Genomic DNA, 19848 nt, shown 5'->3' on the forward strand with positions numbered 1-19848 from the left:
TTTACCTTTTTTGGAAGAGCTTCCTGTCATATGCCACACGTGTTTTCACTGGTTCATGTTTTCGTGCACTTTTGGGGAAGGAAGCTTGACTTCGACTGAGAGAAGTTCACTCGTTGTCACTGCTTTCTCCCTCTTTGCAAAGAGTGTTGATAATAAAACTTGACAAAAGACAACCATTTGTTTCTCCATAAGTTAATTTCATCCATCACGCTGACATCATAACCTGAACAAGAAATTGCCATTACAGTGTAAAACTAATTTCATGAAAAGGTATAACCTAAATTATCTACATAAGTGGAAAGTGTACATAGTGTGTATATATTTGTTTTATTTTATATTTTATTTTTACATTTAATATAATTCTATTTTAACATTCCTGTCAATTGTTGTAAGCTGCTGTAACAGAAGAATTCCCCCCAATGGGGGAATCAATAAAAGTATCTTATCTTATCTTATTTGTCAATTAAAATCAACTACATCTAGCCAATTACCAGCTGATTCTGGCAGCAGAAAGCTTTTAGAGGGTGATGATTGTTCATTGTAGGGAACCCATGCATAAGAATAGAGACACCCGTAATATTAAACAAAGACATTGGACATGAACCGCAACTGAAAACAAGAACAATGACAACAATAACAACAACAAACATGTGGCATCATTAGTTAGACACTTGTTAGGAGTGCTCACTCACTGTACTCTTTCCTGTTTTTTATTTACAACTTGCCGTAGCTCACTGTAATTGTCATTCTTTAGGATTCAGGCTTGTTGGATGAACTTCTCAACCACATCACTAAATCAACTGTTGTTAAAAACCACACTGCTATCTGAAGGCTCACTCCTCTACACATGGTGCTAACTCCTATTTCCTGTGTTATAAGCTGTGCTCATCACCTGGTCACATCTATCTAATTGTGCTGCAACACGCATTCATTGTTAGCCTTGCATTTTGCTCATTTTAAATATGTCTCTCTCTTCCTTCAGTTCATTCATTCATTTGATGCGTGCCGTGAGACCCTCCACCTCCCCATCACCGCCAAGTTTCACAGCTTCATCAGCCCTGGACAACTTCATCAATCATCCGCCGATCACTGCCTAGTCTTTGCGGTTTTGATCAGCTCCCTTATGTAATTTGCCTCAGACATCTTCATTGGCAACACCTCCACCACCATTGTCTGAACTCCATGGGAGGGCTAAGTTTTGCTGCCGCTCAGGTCAGACACCCTTCAATCACCAATCTCCCTGTAGAGTTCAAACGCCAAAGAAACTCTGACATATATATCTGCCTTCCTTGTCCTCTTTCTCACATCTTGTTACAAACTTCTCTTTTTTTCTGCTGTGTTCTCGTGGTGGGGGCACTATGGGGGCATGTGGAAGGTAAATGGCAAATTAACTGTGATCATATATATTTCTATTGCCTTCTGACCACTCAAAGTGCTTCACCTTATAAGTCACATTCATTCACAACACATTCATACACTGATGGCAGAGGCTGCTATGTCAGGAGCCCATCAGTATTAACTAATCCCACTCACACACAGATGGCACAGCAATTTGAGAGAAGACTGGTTCTACCATTGAGCCACAGCTGCCCCACAGGTAGTTTCAGTGTTGTCACTACCTGGAGCGTGCACGTACGGAGCCTGAGTCCATTGATCGTGGCAATACTGTATGGGCTGTGTTGTCATATACAAAGCAAAGGCTGGGCAAAGTAAACAAAGCCACACCTGACAGTGCAAAAGCCTGGGTATGATCAGTAGTGGAGGTAAAAAGTTAATAAACTTAGCACACAGTCAGTGCGAGGGGAATCATTTGATTATCTGAGTAGCAGTTATGCATTTTCTTTTCTTTTGTTTAGCTTTCAGTAGTCAGTAAAATGAAACCCTCACCTCTTAAATCTGTTTGTGAAGTCAGTCATACAACAGGTGGGTTTACAGTATATGCAGGGAGTTCAGCATGACAAGTCTTTCTTTGAGTATGCTATGCCTAATAAATGATAAAACTGTGACAAACTTTCCAGGGTCTACCTGAAGTGCTAGTTTAAAAAAGTATAACATTGAAATTATTTTTCCTCTGTGGTTGAAATAGTATTTTGATGAACTGTTTGTCAGAGGGAAGGCCAAATACGTCGCACCTCTGTAGGCACTCAAGCATTTTAGTGTAATTCCCTTGTATCAGAATGTATTAGAATAACCAAAGTACTATGACCATGTGAAAAGCACAAAAATAGGCTTTTATCAGTGAAAAATAAGTGAGCAGTTCAAAAACAGCACTTTGAAGATAACTAGAGGAAAAAATGTTGATAGATTAAAAACTGGGTTGGATGCCTATTTCTATGAAGTACATACTAAATGTATTTGTTATATTTGTGCTCTCTGTTCAAATCTTTGACAATCCTGTTGATGTGTTTTGTCAGAACAATTTTGATTGTCTCCGCGAGTAATCAAAGTTCACAGCAATTGGTGAATTATAAAAGCAGCCGATAACTGAAAATTGGCTACAATTGTCCAATTATCTTAATCAAGGAAACAAGCAGCAAATGGATAAATAATGCAAATTCAACACAAAAATAAAGCGCAGAATAAATGCAATGACAGAAACCTGCAAATGAAATTACAACTGCTCCTTAAGTACATAACGTTTATACATATATTTAGATTTAATCTCATACCTGAGAATAACACAAGTCACTGTTATTTCACAGGTTGCATTATAAATGAAAATTATAAATACATTTTTCATGATAAGGCAACTGGTCCGTGGCAACCATAGGGTCAAAGTGCATGGGATTGTTTGAGTTGCTTGCCAAAAGACTAGTAGCAGTTTCACTAATTAATGAAGCATAATAATAATAATAATAATAATAATAATAATAATAATAATAATAATAATAATAATAATAATAATAATAATAATAAGTGGTAGTAGTAGTAGTAGTTGTAGTGGTATTATAATTATTATTATATTAATTAATATACTTATGATTATCATCTATTATGTTTTGATTCTAGTCAATGTGTTAACTTCCTCTGGATCCACTCCATTGGGCTCTGTCAAAGTGGCAACCTCCAGTCTTAAAATATGAAGCCCATGCAGAAATGCTAAAAACCTGTCATCAAGCGTCTGCTTGAGGCTGCAGAAACACCAGTTCAGTCAGACAACTCACGTTTACTTAATAAGTTTATTGCAGCATACAATTGTGTTTGGCGTGTGGGCTCCGACTTCATTACTCCTCGTAGATTATTTAAGCAGACATTTAGGAGCAATGAGATAGGACTAACCCCCCTCGGAGCCCGCAGGTGGAAGCCGGGGAGGAGGTGGGGACAACTTCACGCAGCACTGAGCAGAACAGCAGAGCACTGCAAGCAGAGGCAGAGACGGGGAGGCTTGACATTTAAATAGACCGCTGAATGAGGATGTTGAGATCAGCTGATGAGAGGTGGTGACGTGTCAGTATGATGAGCGCGGCTCGAGTTGTCTGCCTGAACTAGCTTGCAGGCGGCGCTCCATTTCAGTCAGACAACTCACGTTTACTTAATAAGTTTATTGCAGCATACAATTGTGTTTGGCGTGTGGGCTCCGACTTCATTACTCCTCGTAGATTATTTAAGCAGACATTTAGGAGCAATGAGATAGGACTAACCCCCCAAAACTGCAGTGGAGCCCGACGCCGATTTGGCAGGGATCTAATATGTGTAGACCTGGGTATGCCTCACCTTCAGGCCATTTCCATGGAGCACCGCGGCTCCATGAGAAACATACTACCTAGTGACTATTATGTGTAGACCTGGGTATGCCTCACCTTCAGGCCATTTCCATGGAGCACCGCGGTTCCATGAGAAACATACTACCTAGTGACTATTATGTGTAGACCTGGGTATGCCTCACCTTCAGGCCATTTCCATGGAGCACCGCGGCTCCATGAGAAACACACTACCTAGTGACTATTATGTGTAGACCTGGGTATGCCTCACCTTCAGGCCATTTCCATGGAGCACCGCGGCTCCATGAGAAACATACTACCTAGTGACTATTATGTGTAGACCTGGGTATGCCTCACCTTCAGGCCATTTCCATGGAGCACCGCGGCTCCATGAGAAACATACTACCTAGTGACTATTATGTGTAGACCTGGGTATGCCTCACCTTCAGGCCATTTCCATGGAGCACCGCGGCTCCATGAGAAACACACTACCTAGTGACTATTATGTGTAGACCTGGGTATGCCTCACCTTCAGGCCATTTCCATAGAGCGCCGCGGTTCTATGAGAAACATACTACCTAGTGACTATTATGTGTAAACCTGGGTATGCATCACCTTCAGGCTATTTCCATAGAGCACCTTGGTTCTATGAGAAACATACTACCTAGTGACTATTACGTTTAAACCCGGGTAGCATCACTCCCGGTCATTAACGAACACCGAGGTCCTGCTAGACAACTAATAAGGTTACTGCAGTAACTTGCAGTTATTTTAAACCCCCAGCAACCACCCGATATGCAACGATAACTCAGCAAGGCAATTCGTAGATTTATTTTGATTTAAGGGCTGCTAGAGCTCATAAGCTTTTGTGCTGCCAGAATCTCTCTCTTATGAAGTCTGACGTATCTTTGGTAAGCGGATGATGACCATCGCCCAAGGGATTTCAGGGTTGATGCAGGGAGGAGAAGAGCTGCAGTTGTGGCGGCGCCGATTCTCAGGGAGTGAGGAGAATAGAGATCCTGAAGCAGACCACAGCTCCGGCAAAGATCGCGCAGCTTGGAGGAGAACCAGGATCTTGACATAGGTTTGAAACCCTCGAGGACAAACAATGGGGCTGGCCCAGTAGTTGGGGGCCGACGATGCAGGAATTTCGTCATAGAAGAAAAGGGACAAAACACAGAGTTAGTCTTGGCAATAAAGATCTGAGTACCTTGTCTAGTTCTGTCAGTCTTAGAGTGTTTAAGAAACAAAGAATACATGTGCTCTTCCATGGTTAAATCATCAGTTGTGAGATCCTGCTGAGGATTAAATAACAGGGATCTTGTAGTATATTCACCACACCTTAGAAACCCGTAAAAAGCCATTAGGAGAACTGCTTCCAGCATGGTATCGATGTACGGTGAAAAGAAACCTTGCCTTAACCTAGACACCAACTGATGCACCTTAGTGAGTGTGAGAGGTAACCTTTTATCATTGCCTGATGGACGTGCCTTTTTTAAGCCGTTGAGCAGTAGCTTGACAGCAGGATTCCCAAGAAGGCTTTGGGAAGCTGGATCAGCACAACGCATGTGAAATTGAATTCCTGCCAACATCGCTTTGATGCTCTGCATTTGCAGATGCCGAGATTCAAAAGAGAATACGATGAAGCCACAAACTACGGAGATGTCAACCGGAAGAGGATTGAGGAAAAGGCTGGCGCAGAAAGAAGTGAAGAAAAACCAGGAAGAATCATAGGCTTTAATGGTACTTTTCGCTAGGCCAACTCTCATGTATTTTGAGGCTGAGTGCAAAAGATCTTGCAGGGTCTTAGAAGCGCTCAATCCAGGATCATCTGATTGAACGGCGGGCAGGAAATGCTGTGTGGCCTGGCCTGGGGACACAGGTCTCTGAACTCCTGGAATTTAAAACGAGACAGGGCATCAGCTACGCGGTTCTCGTGACCTGGAATAAAGGCTGCCCGCAGAATAAAATTATTCAGAACACACAGCCAGGTGAGACGACGCATGAGGCTGTTTATTATCGGTATTTTGGAGCGGCCTTTATTGATGATTTCTACCGTCGCAGAATTGTCGCAAAACACCACGATTTGTTTTCTTGTCCAACTGGGGCCCCACAGCTGGCAAGCAACGACGACGGGGTAAAGCTCAAAGAGAGCTGTTGATTTGGACTCCGTGAGAGCCTGAATCTCTAAGGGCCATTTTTCCGCGAACCACTCATTGTTGTAAAACCCCCCAAAACCAACAGAAGGGGCTGCATCAGTGAAAAAACGGAGGGAATCGGAGGACTCAACAAAATCATTATAGAAAAAGGAAATGCCATTCCACTCGTTACACAACACGGACCAAAAGCGAAGATCCGAACGGCAGCCCTCATCCAATACGACCAGATCAGACAAATCCACAACAGAATTAGCCAGAGTCAGCAAGCGAGACACAAAAGACCTACCATGAGGTATAATACGCATAGCAAAATTCAGGTGACCTAGCAGGGACAACAAACCACGTTTCGTAACACCAGCAGCAGAGGAATAGGAGCTAAGAGCCTCTCTAATGCGAGACAACTTGTCAAGAGGCAGGGAAGCCTGCATGAGCACGCTATCAAGAGTGATGCCGAGAAACTCCAAGCGAGTGGAAGGGCCTACGGTCTTTTCCTGAGAGAGGGACACCCAACTCCCGGAAAAGGTCTTTCAACAAAGAGATGCTACGAGCCGGAGGAGAAGAAGGAAAATCCACCACCAGAAAATCATCCAAGAGATGCAACACGAAAGGCAACCTGCAGCCGTTATAGAGAATCCAGCACAACGCCTCCGACAGGGTGTCGAATATATGAGGACTACTACGGCAGCCGAAAGTCAGCTTAACCGAAAAATAGAACCGAGACCGCCATTTGACTCCAAAGAGGTGCCACTGGGACGGGTGAAGTGGCAGCACTTTGAAAGCATCAGTAATGTCTGCCTTGCCCAGCCAAGCGCCCACACCCGCCATCCGAATCATCGTCACTGCATTATCGACGGTAGCGTAGGATAAGGAAAAGGGCTCCGGAGGAATCAAACTGTTTATGCTCGGGACAGACGAATTGCGAGGGGCGGACAGATCTACAATAAGGCGTTTCTTACGAGAATACTTCCTGGTAGCTACGCCGATGGGACTTATCCGGAAGACAGAAAAGGGGGAGTTCGAAAAAGGACCAAGCATGTAGCCCTTCTCGACTTCCCTAGCCAAGAGCGCGTCAACGACCTCCGGCTCTCGGAGAGCCGATTGCAGATTCCTAAACACATGCGTCACTTTTGGGAGCCAGCACAGACCCGCTAGAAAACCCTGGACCAAACCGGTAATCAGGTAGTTTACAAAGCATCTATTAGGATGATTAGACAAGGCTTCGGAGAGAGCAGGCACGTTCACAGGAGTAGAGGGATGCTTCATGTTTATTTCCCTGAGTGAGCAGGTCGAGGTCTCCTGGGGCACACCGAGCGTGGATGGCTGTCCCCGCACCAACTACATGCATGCAAAAACCTACAGTTAGGATAGGTACAAACACTCTCATTGAAGTTCATACAGAGATGGGGCGTAGACCCCCTGAAAGTTTGTACCTGACGTCTCGGACGGAACCCTGAACTCGAGGCCGGAGCGTCGGGACGGGACAAAGGTCGGGAAGTGGACAGACGTTGCAGAGCAGTCCTCGGACAGAGTGAGGTCGTGTGAGAGAAAGACCCACAAACGGTGCATGCCAGGGTTTTATGGCCCGTAAAGTGGCGACTTATCAAGCCTAGATCCACAACAGACCAATCTACCCTCTGGTTGAATTTCTGAATGGACAGCGCAGCTTTAGCAGAGAAGGATTTATGATATTCATAGAAGAGAGAACCCCCATAGGAAAGGGCCAGGTCAGAAATGATCGCCAAATAGGTATCCAATTCCGCCCGACGAAGCGGGTAAACCTCGCACAGAGTGTCCCTAAAAACGCCAAAAGCCACATTAAATTCCGCCAAAGTCAGAGTTTTAGACAGCCTCGGGTCGCTATCCTTCAGGATAACGGAAAACTCCCCACAGTCCACAAATCGCTTATCAGCAGTCTCAGTACTGCACAACAGAATCTTCACCAGATTAATGTCAGGGCCTGCCAAGATCTGATTCCGAAGCGCATCCGGGATTGCAGCAGCAGGAGGCAGAAACGAAGAGCCAGCAGACGGAGCCGGAACAGCAGTTCCCAGGGTCCTCAGGGGCGTGACGTCGTACGGCAGAGGGGCAGGCACCGGAGCAAACACGGAAGAGGATGGCACCGGCATGCTGGGAGGGAGGACGCGGGACATCGCGCTGCCCTCCATGGAATCCAACCTGGCATTCACGGCAGCGAGCGCCGACCTCATCTCGAGAAGAGCGGACGACAAGGAGGAGTCCGCGGAAGGACCGGGACCGGGGGGCCCGGCGCGTTTCGCAGGCGCGCCCGGAGCAACCGGCTGAGAGTGACGCTTCTTCGCCTGGCGCTTACCCCCGGACGGAGCGACACAGGGAACGGACTGAGGGACAACAGAGGAGCTGTTCTGGAACGACAAGTAGTCATACAGTTCCCCATGCGAAAGCCCAGACGGAACAGAGACGCCCCGCGAGTAGAGCTCGCCCAGAATCCGATGCACGGGCCAGTCGGCAAGCAGCTGGACGGACACACGAGCACTACTGCGTGTGCGCCGGCGAGCCGGTCCACGGCCAGAGGCAGCCGCAACAGCCGGAGCCTGGGTTTCAGGAACAAAACCCCCGTCCTCAGCCGAGGACAGAGACCCCAACTCAGAATCGGAGACGGCGAAAGACATGGCGACGTACACGAAAACAAAGTAAGGCGCAATTCGCATCTCAAGAACACACAGACAACTTCACGCAGCACTGAGCAGAACAGCAGAGCACTGCAAGCAGAGGCAGAGACGGGGAGGCTTGACATTTAAATAGACCGCTGAATGAGGATGTTGAGATCAGCTGATGAGAGGTGGTGACGTGTCAGTATGATGAGCGCGGCTCGAGTTGTCTGCCTGAACTAGCTTGCAGGCGGCGCTCCATAAATCACATACGCACATCCCATTCAAAAAAGACGATCTTTGCAGCAATAATAAACATGTTTATAGCCTGGTTCAAAAAACAGTTTAAGTCTGAGTAGCTAATTTGTGTATCAGCACACATTGTACGGGGGTTGAACTTTTTATAACTCGATATTAAACTTAGGATTTTTGCACAAATAAGGACATGGCTGACTTCATTGACAGGCGGGCACCCTGTAGCTGTTAGCGAAAAGGCTAAAGGCCCGCCTCTTTACCTCACACTAACTCAGACGAAGTTTGGTTGTGTTCAGCATTTCCAATATGGCCCCCGGCAACAACTGGCTTCAAAACAGTGCTCCAGAACAGCAGTACATTTATGATACAGTCTATGGTTCCGTCACCATCTCTGACCCGGCAGGTTGGAGTCCTCTGGATCAGATAAGCAAGACTTCTATTTTTTGCCAAATGCTGGTGCAAGATGCATAAATGTCAACAGAGCAGGACGGGAAGTCAGGCACCAAAACATAATAAAAACAGACATTTATTAATATTATACACATTTAAAGATGCAAAAAACAAAACTTTGTGGTTATGCAGCATAGTCGGAAAAGGCCTAACGGAATACTATCAAAATGAGTAGCAATTCAACCACAGAAAGGCACTGTAACCTGTTATTTGTATGTTGTTCTCCATACTAGACCTAGCTGCTCCTGGCTGTTCTCGGCTGTGCAACACTTCAAACATGCTTCCTGTGTAGCAGGGAGAGCACCGTTGGACGGAGCAAACATGTGGCGCTAATGGAACACAGCGCATATGCTCCCTGTATAAATTAGGCATTGCCCTAGTAAAGTTCCATTCAGCAGGATGTACTCTGTCAGGTATAAAACTAACATAAACATGCAGGAAAACATTTAGAAATCATTATATTGGCATAGTTAGCTTTAATTTTACATAAATTATTTAAGAGCTGTTGTTGAAGTTATTGTTTCTTAAGATAACATGTATTGTAACTTCTCTACTTTGCTTCAGACAAAGCAAACTGACACTACCGAACAAGGTATTTATGTTGTTCGACTTTCAAATGAAACAAGCATCCCAAACTGTAAGAAAGCCAAAGATAATTTTGTGATACTGAGTTGCACTGACATTACTACTCCTTTAAGTTATTAGTATTTCCTCTGTGTTTCTATCAAACAGCCCAGAATTACAATACAATCAGAATTTAGACTTTCACTGTTTTGATTGTATCCTGAATTGTGAATGTAAAAACACAGCCTGATGAGTTGCTTTTATGCAATCATTACTGCGCACACTGTCACTCAAATATGTTGTGCTAGAGTTATCCATGATTGCATTAGAAATGCAAAACAAGTATTTTAAGACATAAGTGGCTGTGGAGTTCCCAGCAGTTTGCAAGGTTATGCAAACTAAACCAGAATGGTGTAATTATATATTCCTAAATGTACATCAGTATTATTAAGTAGCACACAACTATCAGTCATTTCTTGCATGCAGTTTCTCCTATAAGGCCACATCAGGAATCTACTAATTATCTTCTAAAGTGTTTTCATTTTACGACAACAGCCAGGATGTGTTTGGGGATATTTATCACAAGCCAACTACCTGATGTCTAGTTTCTAGTGACAGCAGGTGATGGAGTTGACACCATAGAAACTCAGGTGAATCATGCAAGGAGCAGCTGCCCTTCAGCAATTACCGTTATGAAGTCATAAATCAAAACTTAATAAGAGACAGAGCGGAGTGGGACTGAAAGATGTGCTTCCTCTGTGGAATTGTATTCTTCTGTGTTTGCCAGTTACTCCATGTGGACATATATTCAAAACACATTTTCATCTGACCTATGTATGTATCAGAACAGCAACTGTCATAAATGGGTTTTTATATTTGCAACAGCTAAACTGCTCCTTACCGTGTGCTCAAACAAAGAGGGGCCTGCTTGGGAATTTAAAGGCTATGAAGAAAGTTAAACCATACTGAATACAGAATGTTGCAGCAATATCCCATCAAGCATTGCTGATCTTACCTTGGTATAAAATCAAGCTTAAAATTAATCTCTCCTTTCATTCAAAGAGGCCTGTGGGAACCCAGGGAGTACCTAAGATGTAGCGATGACAGCTGTTTATTGAATTAAATAGCTCCAAATCAAATAGTAAGTAGTTCAGTTGCATTCACACAAGCTACATTTTCTCATACATAATGCATTTTAGCACAGGACAGCAGAGCAAAATACACTTAAGCACTGCAAACATTCTGTTGTAGTCTTAAATCAATTGCTAAGAATCAGGACTGAATACTTCTATATGACGATGACACCACTCTCTTGTCCTTTAGTGAATGCCTACAAAGTCTCTGCTGCTGGTGAATGTGCAGGCACATTAGTATGATATCACTTTACAGGGGACAGACATGCCCCCAATAAAGTAAACATAACCAGCCCCATTTATGCCAATTATTAACCAATTGCCAGTACTGTCTGCAAACACCAGCTAGCACCTTATAAACAGCTAACGGGACATTAATGAGAGAGTGGGACAAGTTGAGCCAGTTAGATGACCCAACTCCTGTTTTTTGTCTGTTAATCATATTTACAGGATTCCAAAACATTGTTTTGGCTTTCACATAAACATTTTAGTGTATCAAAATTCAGCAACTTTATGGTATGTTGCAAACTTCTTTTCTCCACTTACTTCCTTGCATAAAACCCAGCCTTAATCGGAAAATTTTGATATAAGATGGAACTTTATTGATTGCCAGCCTCCCAAAAGTACAGTACAAATATTTACAAAAAAAAAGCAAACCACGGCACAAGTCCACAAATGTCAAAAATCACGATAGTAATGCCCTGTGGCTCCTCCCACTGGTCGTCACTAATTACATACATTTTACCAAAAACATTTATTTTTAACATTTAAAGCATATCAACATTTCTAAATGATATCACCTTTAATAACATTATTATTGAATGTTTTAGAAGTTAATTTATTTAAGCCTAAACCCCATTTTTAGGCAATAAATTACCCAAACACAAAAACATTAAATTCTGGAAACCATGTGGCACCTTTCGCCCTCCATAACCACCTATTTATTGTGCGGAAATGAAACGCTTTGTTTCCTCGTTTCAAATAGGAGCGGGCCATGGCGGAGTGCAGAAAGCAGGTCAGTGAACCCTGTATAAATGTGCTTAAGACAATAGTAGAGCTCCCATGTGTGCACACCTGTTAACGCTACAGAACGGAGAGGGACAGCAGAATACTGGAGCTGTTTACCGGCTGGAATGAGTAAGTATAAATCAGCCTTCACTGACGGAGAGGGAAAGATTGGAGTGTGTAAACATGTATGTGTGTGTGCGTGCGTGTGTGTGTGTGCGCGTGCGCGTCGCCATGTGTACAGTCATGGCCAAAAGTTTTGAGAATGACACAACTATTAATTTTCACAAAGTCTGCTGTTTCAGTTTTTATAATGGCAATTTGCATATACTCCAGAATGTTATGAGGAGTGATCAGCTCAACTGCAATTAATTGCAAAGTCCCTCTTTGCCTTGAAAATGAACTTTATCACCAAAAACACATTTCCACTGCATTTCAGCCCTGCCACAAAAGGACCAGCTAACATCATTTCAATGACACACAGGTGTCACACACATTAACACAGGTGTGGGTGTTGATGAGGACAAGGCTGGCGATCAATCTGTCATGATTGAGTGACTGGACACTTTAAAAGGAAGATGGTGCATGACACCATTGTTCCTCATCTGTTAGCCATGGTTACCTGCAAGGAAACACGTGCAGCCATCATTGCATTGCACAAAAAGGGCGTAACAGGGAAGTTTATAGCAGCGAGTAAGATTGCACCTCAGTCAACCGTCTATCCAATTATCAAGAACTTCAAGGAGAGAGGTTCAATTGTTGCCAAACAGGCTCCAGGGCGCCCAAGAAAGTCCAGCAAGCGCCAGGACCGTCTCCTGAAGGTGTTACAGCTGCGGGATCGGGCCGCCACCAGTGCAGAGCTTGCTCAGGAATGGCAGCAGGCAGGTGTGAGTGCATCTGCACGCACAGTGAGGCGAAGACTTTTGGAGGAAGGCCTGGTGTCAAGGAGGGCAGCAAAGAAGCCACTTCTCTCCAGTAAAAACATCAGGGACAGACTGATATTCTGCAGAAGGTACAGGGACTGGACTGCTGAGGACTGGGGTAAAGTCATTTTCTCTGATGAATCCCCTTTCCGATTGTTTGGGGCATCTGGAGGAAGGCTTGTTCGGAGAAGACGAGGTGAGCATCAGTCCTGTCTCTTGCCAACAGTGAAGCATCCTGAGACCATTCATGTGTGGGGTTGCTTTTCGGTCAAGGGAGTGGGCTCTCTCACAATCTTGCCTAAAAACACAGCCATGAATAAAGAATGGTACCAGAACGTCCTCCGAGAGCAACTTCTCCCAACCATCCAAGGGCAGTTTGGTGATGAAGAATGCCTTTTCCAGCATGATGGAGCACCTTGCCATAAAGCAAAAGTCATAACAAAATGGCTCGGGAAACAAAACATTAAGATTTTGGGCCCTTGGCCAGGAAACTCCCCAGATCTTAATCCCATTGAGAACTTGTGGTCAATCCTCAAGAGGCGGGTGGACAATCAAAAACCCACAAATTCTGACAAACTCCAAGCATTGATTATGCAAGAATGGACTGCCATCAGTCAGGATTTGGTCCAGAAGTTGATTGACAGCATGCCAGGGAGAATTGCAGAGGTCTTGAAAAAGAAGGGTCAACACTGCAAATATTGACTTATTGCATGAATTCTGTGTAATTCTCAATAAAAGCTTTTGATACTTATGAAATGCTTCTAATTGTATTTCATTATACCATAGAAACATCTGACAAAAACACCTAAAAACCCTGAAGCAGCAGACTTTGGGAAAATGTAATATTTGTATCATTCTCAAAACTTTTGGCCATGACTGTATATGTTAGTGCTGGGCGATACCAGTTTTATGATTCGATATGATACCGAATACTTTTTTGCCAATTTATTCGATACCTAATACCGATACAGATACTTTCAGTGATTTAAAAAAAGATAAATAAAATGCCACGCTTGAAAGACAACTCCCATGACAAATACTGTTCATTTAGCATTTAACAACTCTAATATGCAAACCCTTTAGTGGCCTTTTTTTTAAACAATGAAATAAATTTAGAAAGAAACATAAATAATTAACACCCTTTACTTAAATTCTCTGAGTGGAAAGCTTAAAACATTCTCTTCGCTACAAAACTTAGGAGTAAGTTACCCTAAAAGAATCAGAACCGACACATGTGCTTTTGTTTTGCATTTATTAATTAGAATTCTATTAGTTATCGATACTGAAATGTGTAGTGTGTGAGAATCGATATATTGATACCACATAATCGATATGCCCACCACTACTATGTGTGCCCCTGTGTGCACTGCCCGCAGTCAGTGACGGTGCAGCTCCGTCACACCTTGCATGAGGCAACCTAATTTTCTGTATTTGGCCAAAAATGTTTTCTCTTTAAAATATGAATTAAAAAAGCCCTAAAATTATAGTAGCTACAGAGCAAACAAATAAACTTACAAACACATGATAGCACTGACTTTGACTTTAACAGTCAGTTATTTTGTGCTGCCGTCTTGGCCAGGTCACTCTTGATACAGAGGTTTTAAATCTCAATGAGTCTCTTACTTGGTGAAATAAATAAAGAATAAGTTAATACGATTTAAAATAAGCTTTGATGTTGCAAGCAATATTTCCTTATTGCTGAACAAGATTAAATTGCTCTTTTTCTCTGGAAGCTACAGCAGCTCAGCTTACTACACTTTACAAGTAGCTTGCTCAACCCCTCTCCAGACACATGTCTGAAACTTAAATGTAGTCAGTGTTTTACTTTACTAAAAGGTTACCCTGTTGTGATTATAAAAGAAAGAAAAAAATGGTTAAATGAAACAGTGGTTCAGACCGTGATCCATAAGGCAACTGGACTGGTAGAAATTCTTAAAGACGTTTCACCTCTCCTCTGAAAGGCTTCTTCAGTTCTGACCAGACTGGGGAAGAGCTCGAAGATATAAGCCACTAACAGTCGTGGGTGTGTCCAGGTAGTCACAAAGGGTCCTAAGTAGGGTCGTTAGTCTAGTTCTTGGCAGTTGTTCTCCTATCACCTGAAAAGTCGTTAGCCTAGTTCCTGACAGTCATTAGGATGATGGGTCAGCTGTGAGTCGTTAGAGTCACATGATGTCTGGTGTGAGCGTGGTCTTACTTGTTTTGACAGAGAATTCAAAACAGCATTGTATGTAGGAGACAAAAGGTGTTTTTGTCCACCACCTCTGTTAAGAGAAGGGTGCTCAAGCTTAACATAGATGGCTTCTTTGACCCCTCTTTCATACCAACACTCTTCTCTGTCTAGAATCTGAACCTTGCTGTTCTCAAAGGAGTGTTCCTTGTCCTTGAGGTGCAGATGTACGGCTGAGTCCTGGCCTTGAGAGGTTGTTTTGTTTCACCAATGTACAGTTCCCTGCAATCTTCGTTAGCTAGCTACTAAATCAAAATATAAAGAAACTTTAAAACTGAACACTCACAAGACGAAGCTTTTGGTTAACTGAGATGATCCACCAGAGCCTGCTCTTTCATTCCAGCAGGGTAGCAAGGGTAGGTCAAGGGCTTTGTTTGTCACTGTTTATTCATTGGCCTTGCAGAGAGAAGTAACAGAAAATTGATCTCAGTGATGATGATGATGATAATGATGATAATGCAGCTTCCAGTGAGCACCATACATATTTATGTTGCACTGCTACCTTGATACCGGCAACAATATCTGTTATTCAACAACCAGCAAAGTCGAATGCTACAAGACAACAACCAATTTCTGCGCGACACTAACCATGGTAAACTACAGAGTGAGCATTTTCTGTCATTTACATAATTGAAAGGTCTCTTAAAAATAAAAAGACGATTTGACATTGTACAAAGTGAGGACAAAAAAAACTGCAATCTTGTTTCAGAAGACTGAAACTATAAATCTCTGGAGTAAGGATGTCAGCACTTCACGTTAATCAGATGGCTTTTTGACCGTCAATTGAATTAATTTGAACTCATCTGCATGACTGATTGATTTGTGACTCTACACATGTATGCATTAGATATTAACACTTCCCCAGGGACAGCTTGGATTTTAAAGGGCAACTCGTACACAGTCATTTGGTTGATTAATATGGAACACTCGCAGATCTGTTGTACTTACTTGTTCATGCCTTCAAAGAACACAGCCCTCCTTTATCATATTACATTTTTTCTGGGTTTAAATCTTCAAATGTATGCTAAGAAACTGGGCTGTATCATACTGAATACAATTGCGTTTACAATCCAGTCTGTGAGACTTGTTTCTTAAGGATACTTATACCAGCACAATTAGGACAGACATATTTATAACATTTTGAGCTGTTTATTTTTATTTAGTACAAAGAATGAATCAATGTTTGTAATGGTTTTAAAAAATGATTACACCATCAGAATATTGTTTTTATTTGGCGTCTAAATTCTGACCACAACATTCTCTTCAGATTTGTTGACCTGCTAAAATCTGAGGGGTGGGGTGATAATATCTTAAACCCTGTCGCTGAATCCTGAAGGTGGATGCAGGAGCTTAAATATGAGTGCAGTACTGCACTTGGTTGCATTAGCTGTGTGTAAATTCAAACATAGCCTAGTTTGACTGTAATTTCTAATTTAGGAGGGTTTACACTCTACTAACATTTTGGGCGCTGCATCAGCTGAGATAGTTCCAACGTAAGCATAAGTTACACCTAGCTCTGAGTTGGTGTAAAGTCCTCTGTAGAAGACCGGTTCTCATGGCGCACTGTTTTCAAAGATGGGATAATTTGAAGGATTAGGAGAAGCAGAGTTCAACCATCTGTGATGTGTGGACAACACGCTCTCCGTGTTAGATTAAATAAATAGTAAACATATGATGACTCTGATCTTTACTGGCACTCTTGTTTCCCACGAGTGGAGATAATTACCGTACATCTGCACAACATTAGAGTGCCGTTATATTAATATACAGTATATTGTTGTTGACGATTTCACCACTCGATGTCACTGTTGTTATTTAACACTAATTCATTATCAACATATCAACATGATTTGTCATATTTTACCCCCATGTTGCTGTTTGTCGATTCACGGGAGTTACGGAAGTTATGATTAGCAGTTAGCTTCTTTAGAGGTAATGAGGCCAACGGGAGTTAGAACTTAAACACCCCATCATGAAAAAAGCACTTTGAGCACTCTAGCTGTTGGCTAGGAGGCTCAAAGCCCGCCTCTTTACACCACAATCGCTCGACAGCAGCAATATGACCTCAAAACAGCGCTTCAGAAACAGATGGGTGACGTCACGGACACTACGTCCATATTTTATACAGTCTATGCTTAGAACACAACTTATGCAAAGCTGGTGCAACAGGCCACTGGTGCATGGCATGGGCGGCAAAAACAGAGCAGGGGAGTTTCGCAGCTGTAATAGCCAACCAAATTGGGAGGAGATGTTTGTCAGGTGATAGCGAAGAACGACGCAGTTGGAGTTGCATGCCTTAGTCTAGAAATCAAAGCCTTAAAACACAATTAAATAATTAGTTGATGCTGCTCTGTATGACTTCATCTATCATCAAAGGCAACTTTCATTAGAAAACAAGGGATATTTGTCATTAAGGATGCAATTTTTCTGGCTTCTACAATGTTAAGTATGTAGTATGAATGCATCAGTAATCCATGTTGCTAAATCATAGGTCCTAAAGGTTTTGAAGCAAACTCAATGTTATTGCCTTGATAGCGTACATACAGCAGGAGATTTGATTTGGGCATTTATATCAAATTGCTTTTATATTTCCAACCCTTTCTTTTCAACCAACAGAAAATGTCTATCCCCTGCAAATAAGTTGCACGGATCCACTGCACGGTACACTATGATTTATGATGACAGGGGTTGAATATTACACTTATACTGTATGGCACTGTAAATCCACTGTCTCATCTCAAGCTCCCGCTGTCAAATGTGTTCTGAAGTTCTATTTCAGCCGTGTCCCCTGGGCACTGAGCTGACTGAATAGAGAAATAATGAGTGTTGTCTATAGACATAGACAATGTCACTATTTTACACCCCCCCACCCCTTCATCTAGATGTTCATTTTCTGGGAAGTTTCTCTTTCACTTTATGTATTACCCATATCTTTTTACCCACAATCTCAGACTGTATTCCCTGAACCACCCTCTCTTAGAGCTTATTGCTTTTCCCTCAACTATTTCGTAAGCGCTGTTAAGATTCTGTCATAAGTAAATACGTGCAAAATGTGCAGAGGTATCTTGAAGGAAGGGTTGTGGTCGGTCCAAGTGGTGCTTTCTTTAGAGAAATTAGGAGGCTTAACTGCAAAGCCAAGGGCATGCTTACAGGTTAGATGCACCATGCCAAGTATTTCTGTGGTAGCCACTCATCTTTGCTGCTCCCATACAGTATGTTGAACATTGGTACTTAAATAAATCACAGTAGCAGTACACTCATATATTGTTTCTGTGCCAGCTCCATGCCCTGACCCACACAGAGAAATAACAAGACCTGCTTCCTAGACTCAATCATCTTTACAATCATTGGCTTTGAGATTTTCTTGCCTTCATACTCAAGTTTTGTGAGTCAAGATGCATATTGTTTTATGAATAATTAAATACTTTGGGCAACCTAATTCCATGTAGTTGAGGACTCAAAAGTGAAAACAAAATTAGAAAGCATAGCCAAAATCAGTCCAGCAGAAGCCAAGATAATTATGTCTGTTTGTCCAATCCCAAAACATTGCACCCTGTAGATGTTTGGGTACACACAACAATGGCACAACAGAAAGTCAGCAGTATATATCTCTATATGTTTTAACTGTTTGACTCAGAATTAGAGCATGGATCAAAAATAGATCTCATGCTTATACTATTGATTTCAATAAGTCATTAAAGTATGATGCTTTGATATTCTCCTGTGTAATTGCTGACAAATAACATGTGCAACATTAGCTATTGATGCAATGACTGTGTGGCATATAGCTAATGTTGACAATGAGTTTTGAAGCCAGCACATGCTCTCAAGGCTTTAACAATAAAATTATTAAATTCAAAATTCCAAAGTCCAAAACATTTTTCCTAGATTTTAAAAGCTAGAGAAATTTTGCAGAGTTGCACCAAAAGTAACACAAATGCAGAACAAAATAAACAGTTCTGCTGCCATGCCTTTCCTAAATTATTTCTGTTTCAATCATAGACTGTATAAACAATGGATGTAGTATCTGTGACGTCACCCATCTGTTCCTGAGCACTGTTTTGAAGCCAATCGACGGCGGCAGCCATATTGGAAATGCTGGACTTAACCAGGCATAGTGTGACGTAAAGGGGCGGAGTTTAAACCTCCCGTTTGGGAGTCAAGTCAGTCATGTCCTTATTTGGGCAAAAACTTGTAATCTTAATATCTTCTGGACCTTCTGAAAATTCACCCCCGATACAGTGTGTGCCGATAAAGAAATTAGCTACGTAGAGCCAAGCCGTTTTTTGAACCAGGCTGTAAACATGTTTATTAATGCTGCAAAGATCGTCTTTTTTGAATTGGTGTCTTTGTGGTTTCCGGTGTTTCTGCAGCCAGCCTCAAGCGGATTCTCGATGAATTGCAGTTTATAACACTTCCGCATGGGCTCCATAATTTTAGACCGGAGGTTGCCGGTTGGTTTCAATATATAATACAAAGTTTTAGGTAATGGATAATGTATAGTGGTTATGTAAAATAATAACAAATAAATCAATAATAACTCAGACTGTATATGTATAATGGTTATGTAAAACAGAATCCAGACAGGGTGAGACCCTAACATCAAGCGTTGTCAAATAAAGAAAGTTGGTCTAAATTTTGTCTCACTATTCACTCCCTTAAAGGTGCAGTGTGTAGAAACGGGTATATCAGCGACATCTAGCAGTCAGATTCTAGAATGAACCCCTCTGTTCCTAACCCTTCACATCACCTAAGTGGCCGTGGCTGTGGAGGACCAGAAGCTCTCCCGAAAATGGCAATTAGT

General features: G+C 42.4%; 1 protein-coding gene across 1 annotated transcript; it reads right to left on the reverse strand.

Moving 5' to 3' along the window:
- Positions 1 to 5490: 5490 nt before the first annotated feature.
- On the reverse strand, positions 5491 to 7803 carry LOC117819811. Its single transcript, XM_034693285.1, is given in 2 exon segments — positions 5491 to 6355; positions 6357 to 7803. Coding segments are annotated over 2 exon segments (1605 nt in total). The 5' UTR covers positions 7124 to 7803; the 3' UTR covers positions 5491 to 5517.
- Between the last annotated feature and the right edge of the window lie 12045 nt (positions 7804 to 19848).

The sequence above is a fragment of the Notolabrus celidotus genome, chromosome 10 (assembly GCF_009762535.1).
Source record: "Notolabrus celidotus isolate fNotCel1 chromosome 10, fNotCel1.pri, whole genome shotgun sequence".
Classification (NCBI taxonomy): domain Eukaryota; kingdom Metazoa; phylum Chordata; class Actinopteri; order Labriformes; family Labridae; genus Notolabrus; species Notolabrus celidotus.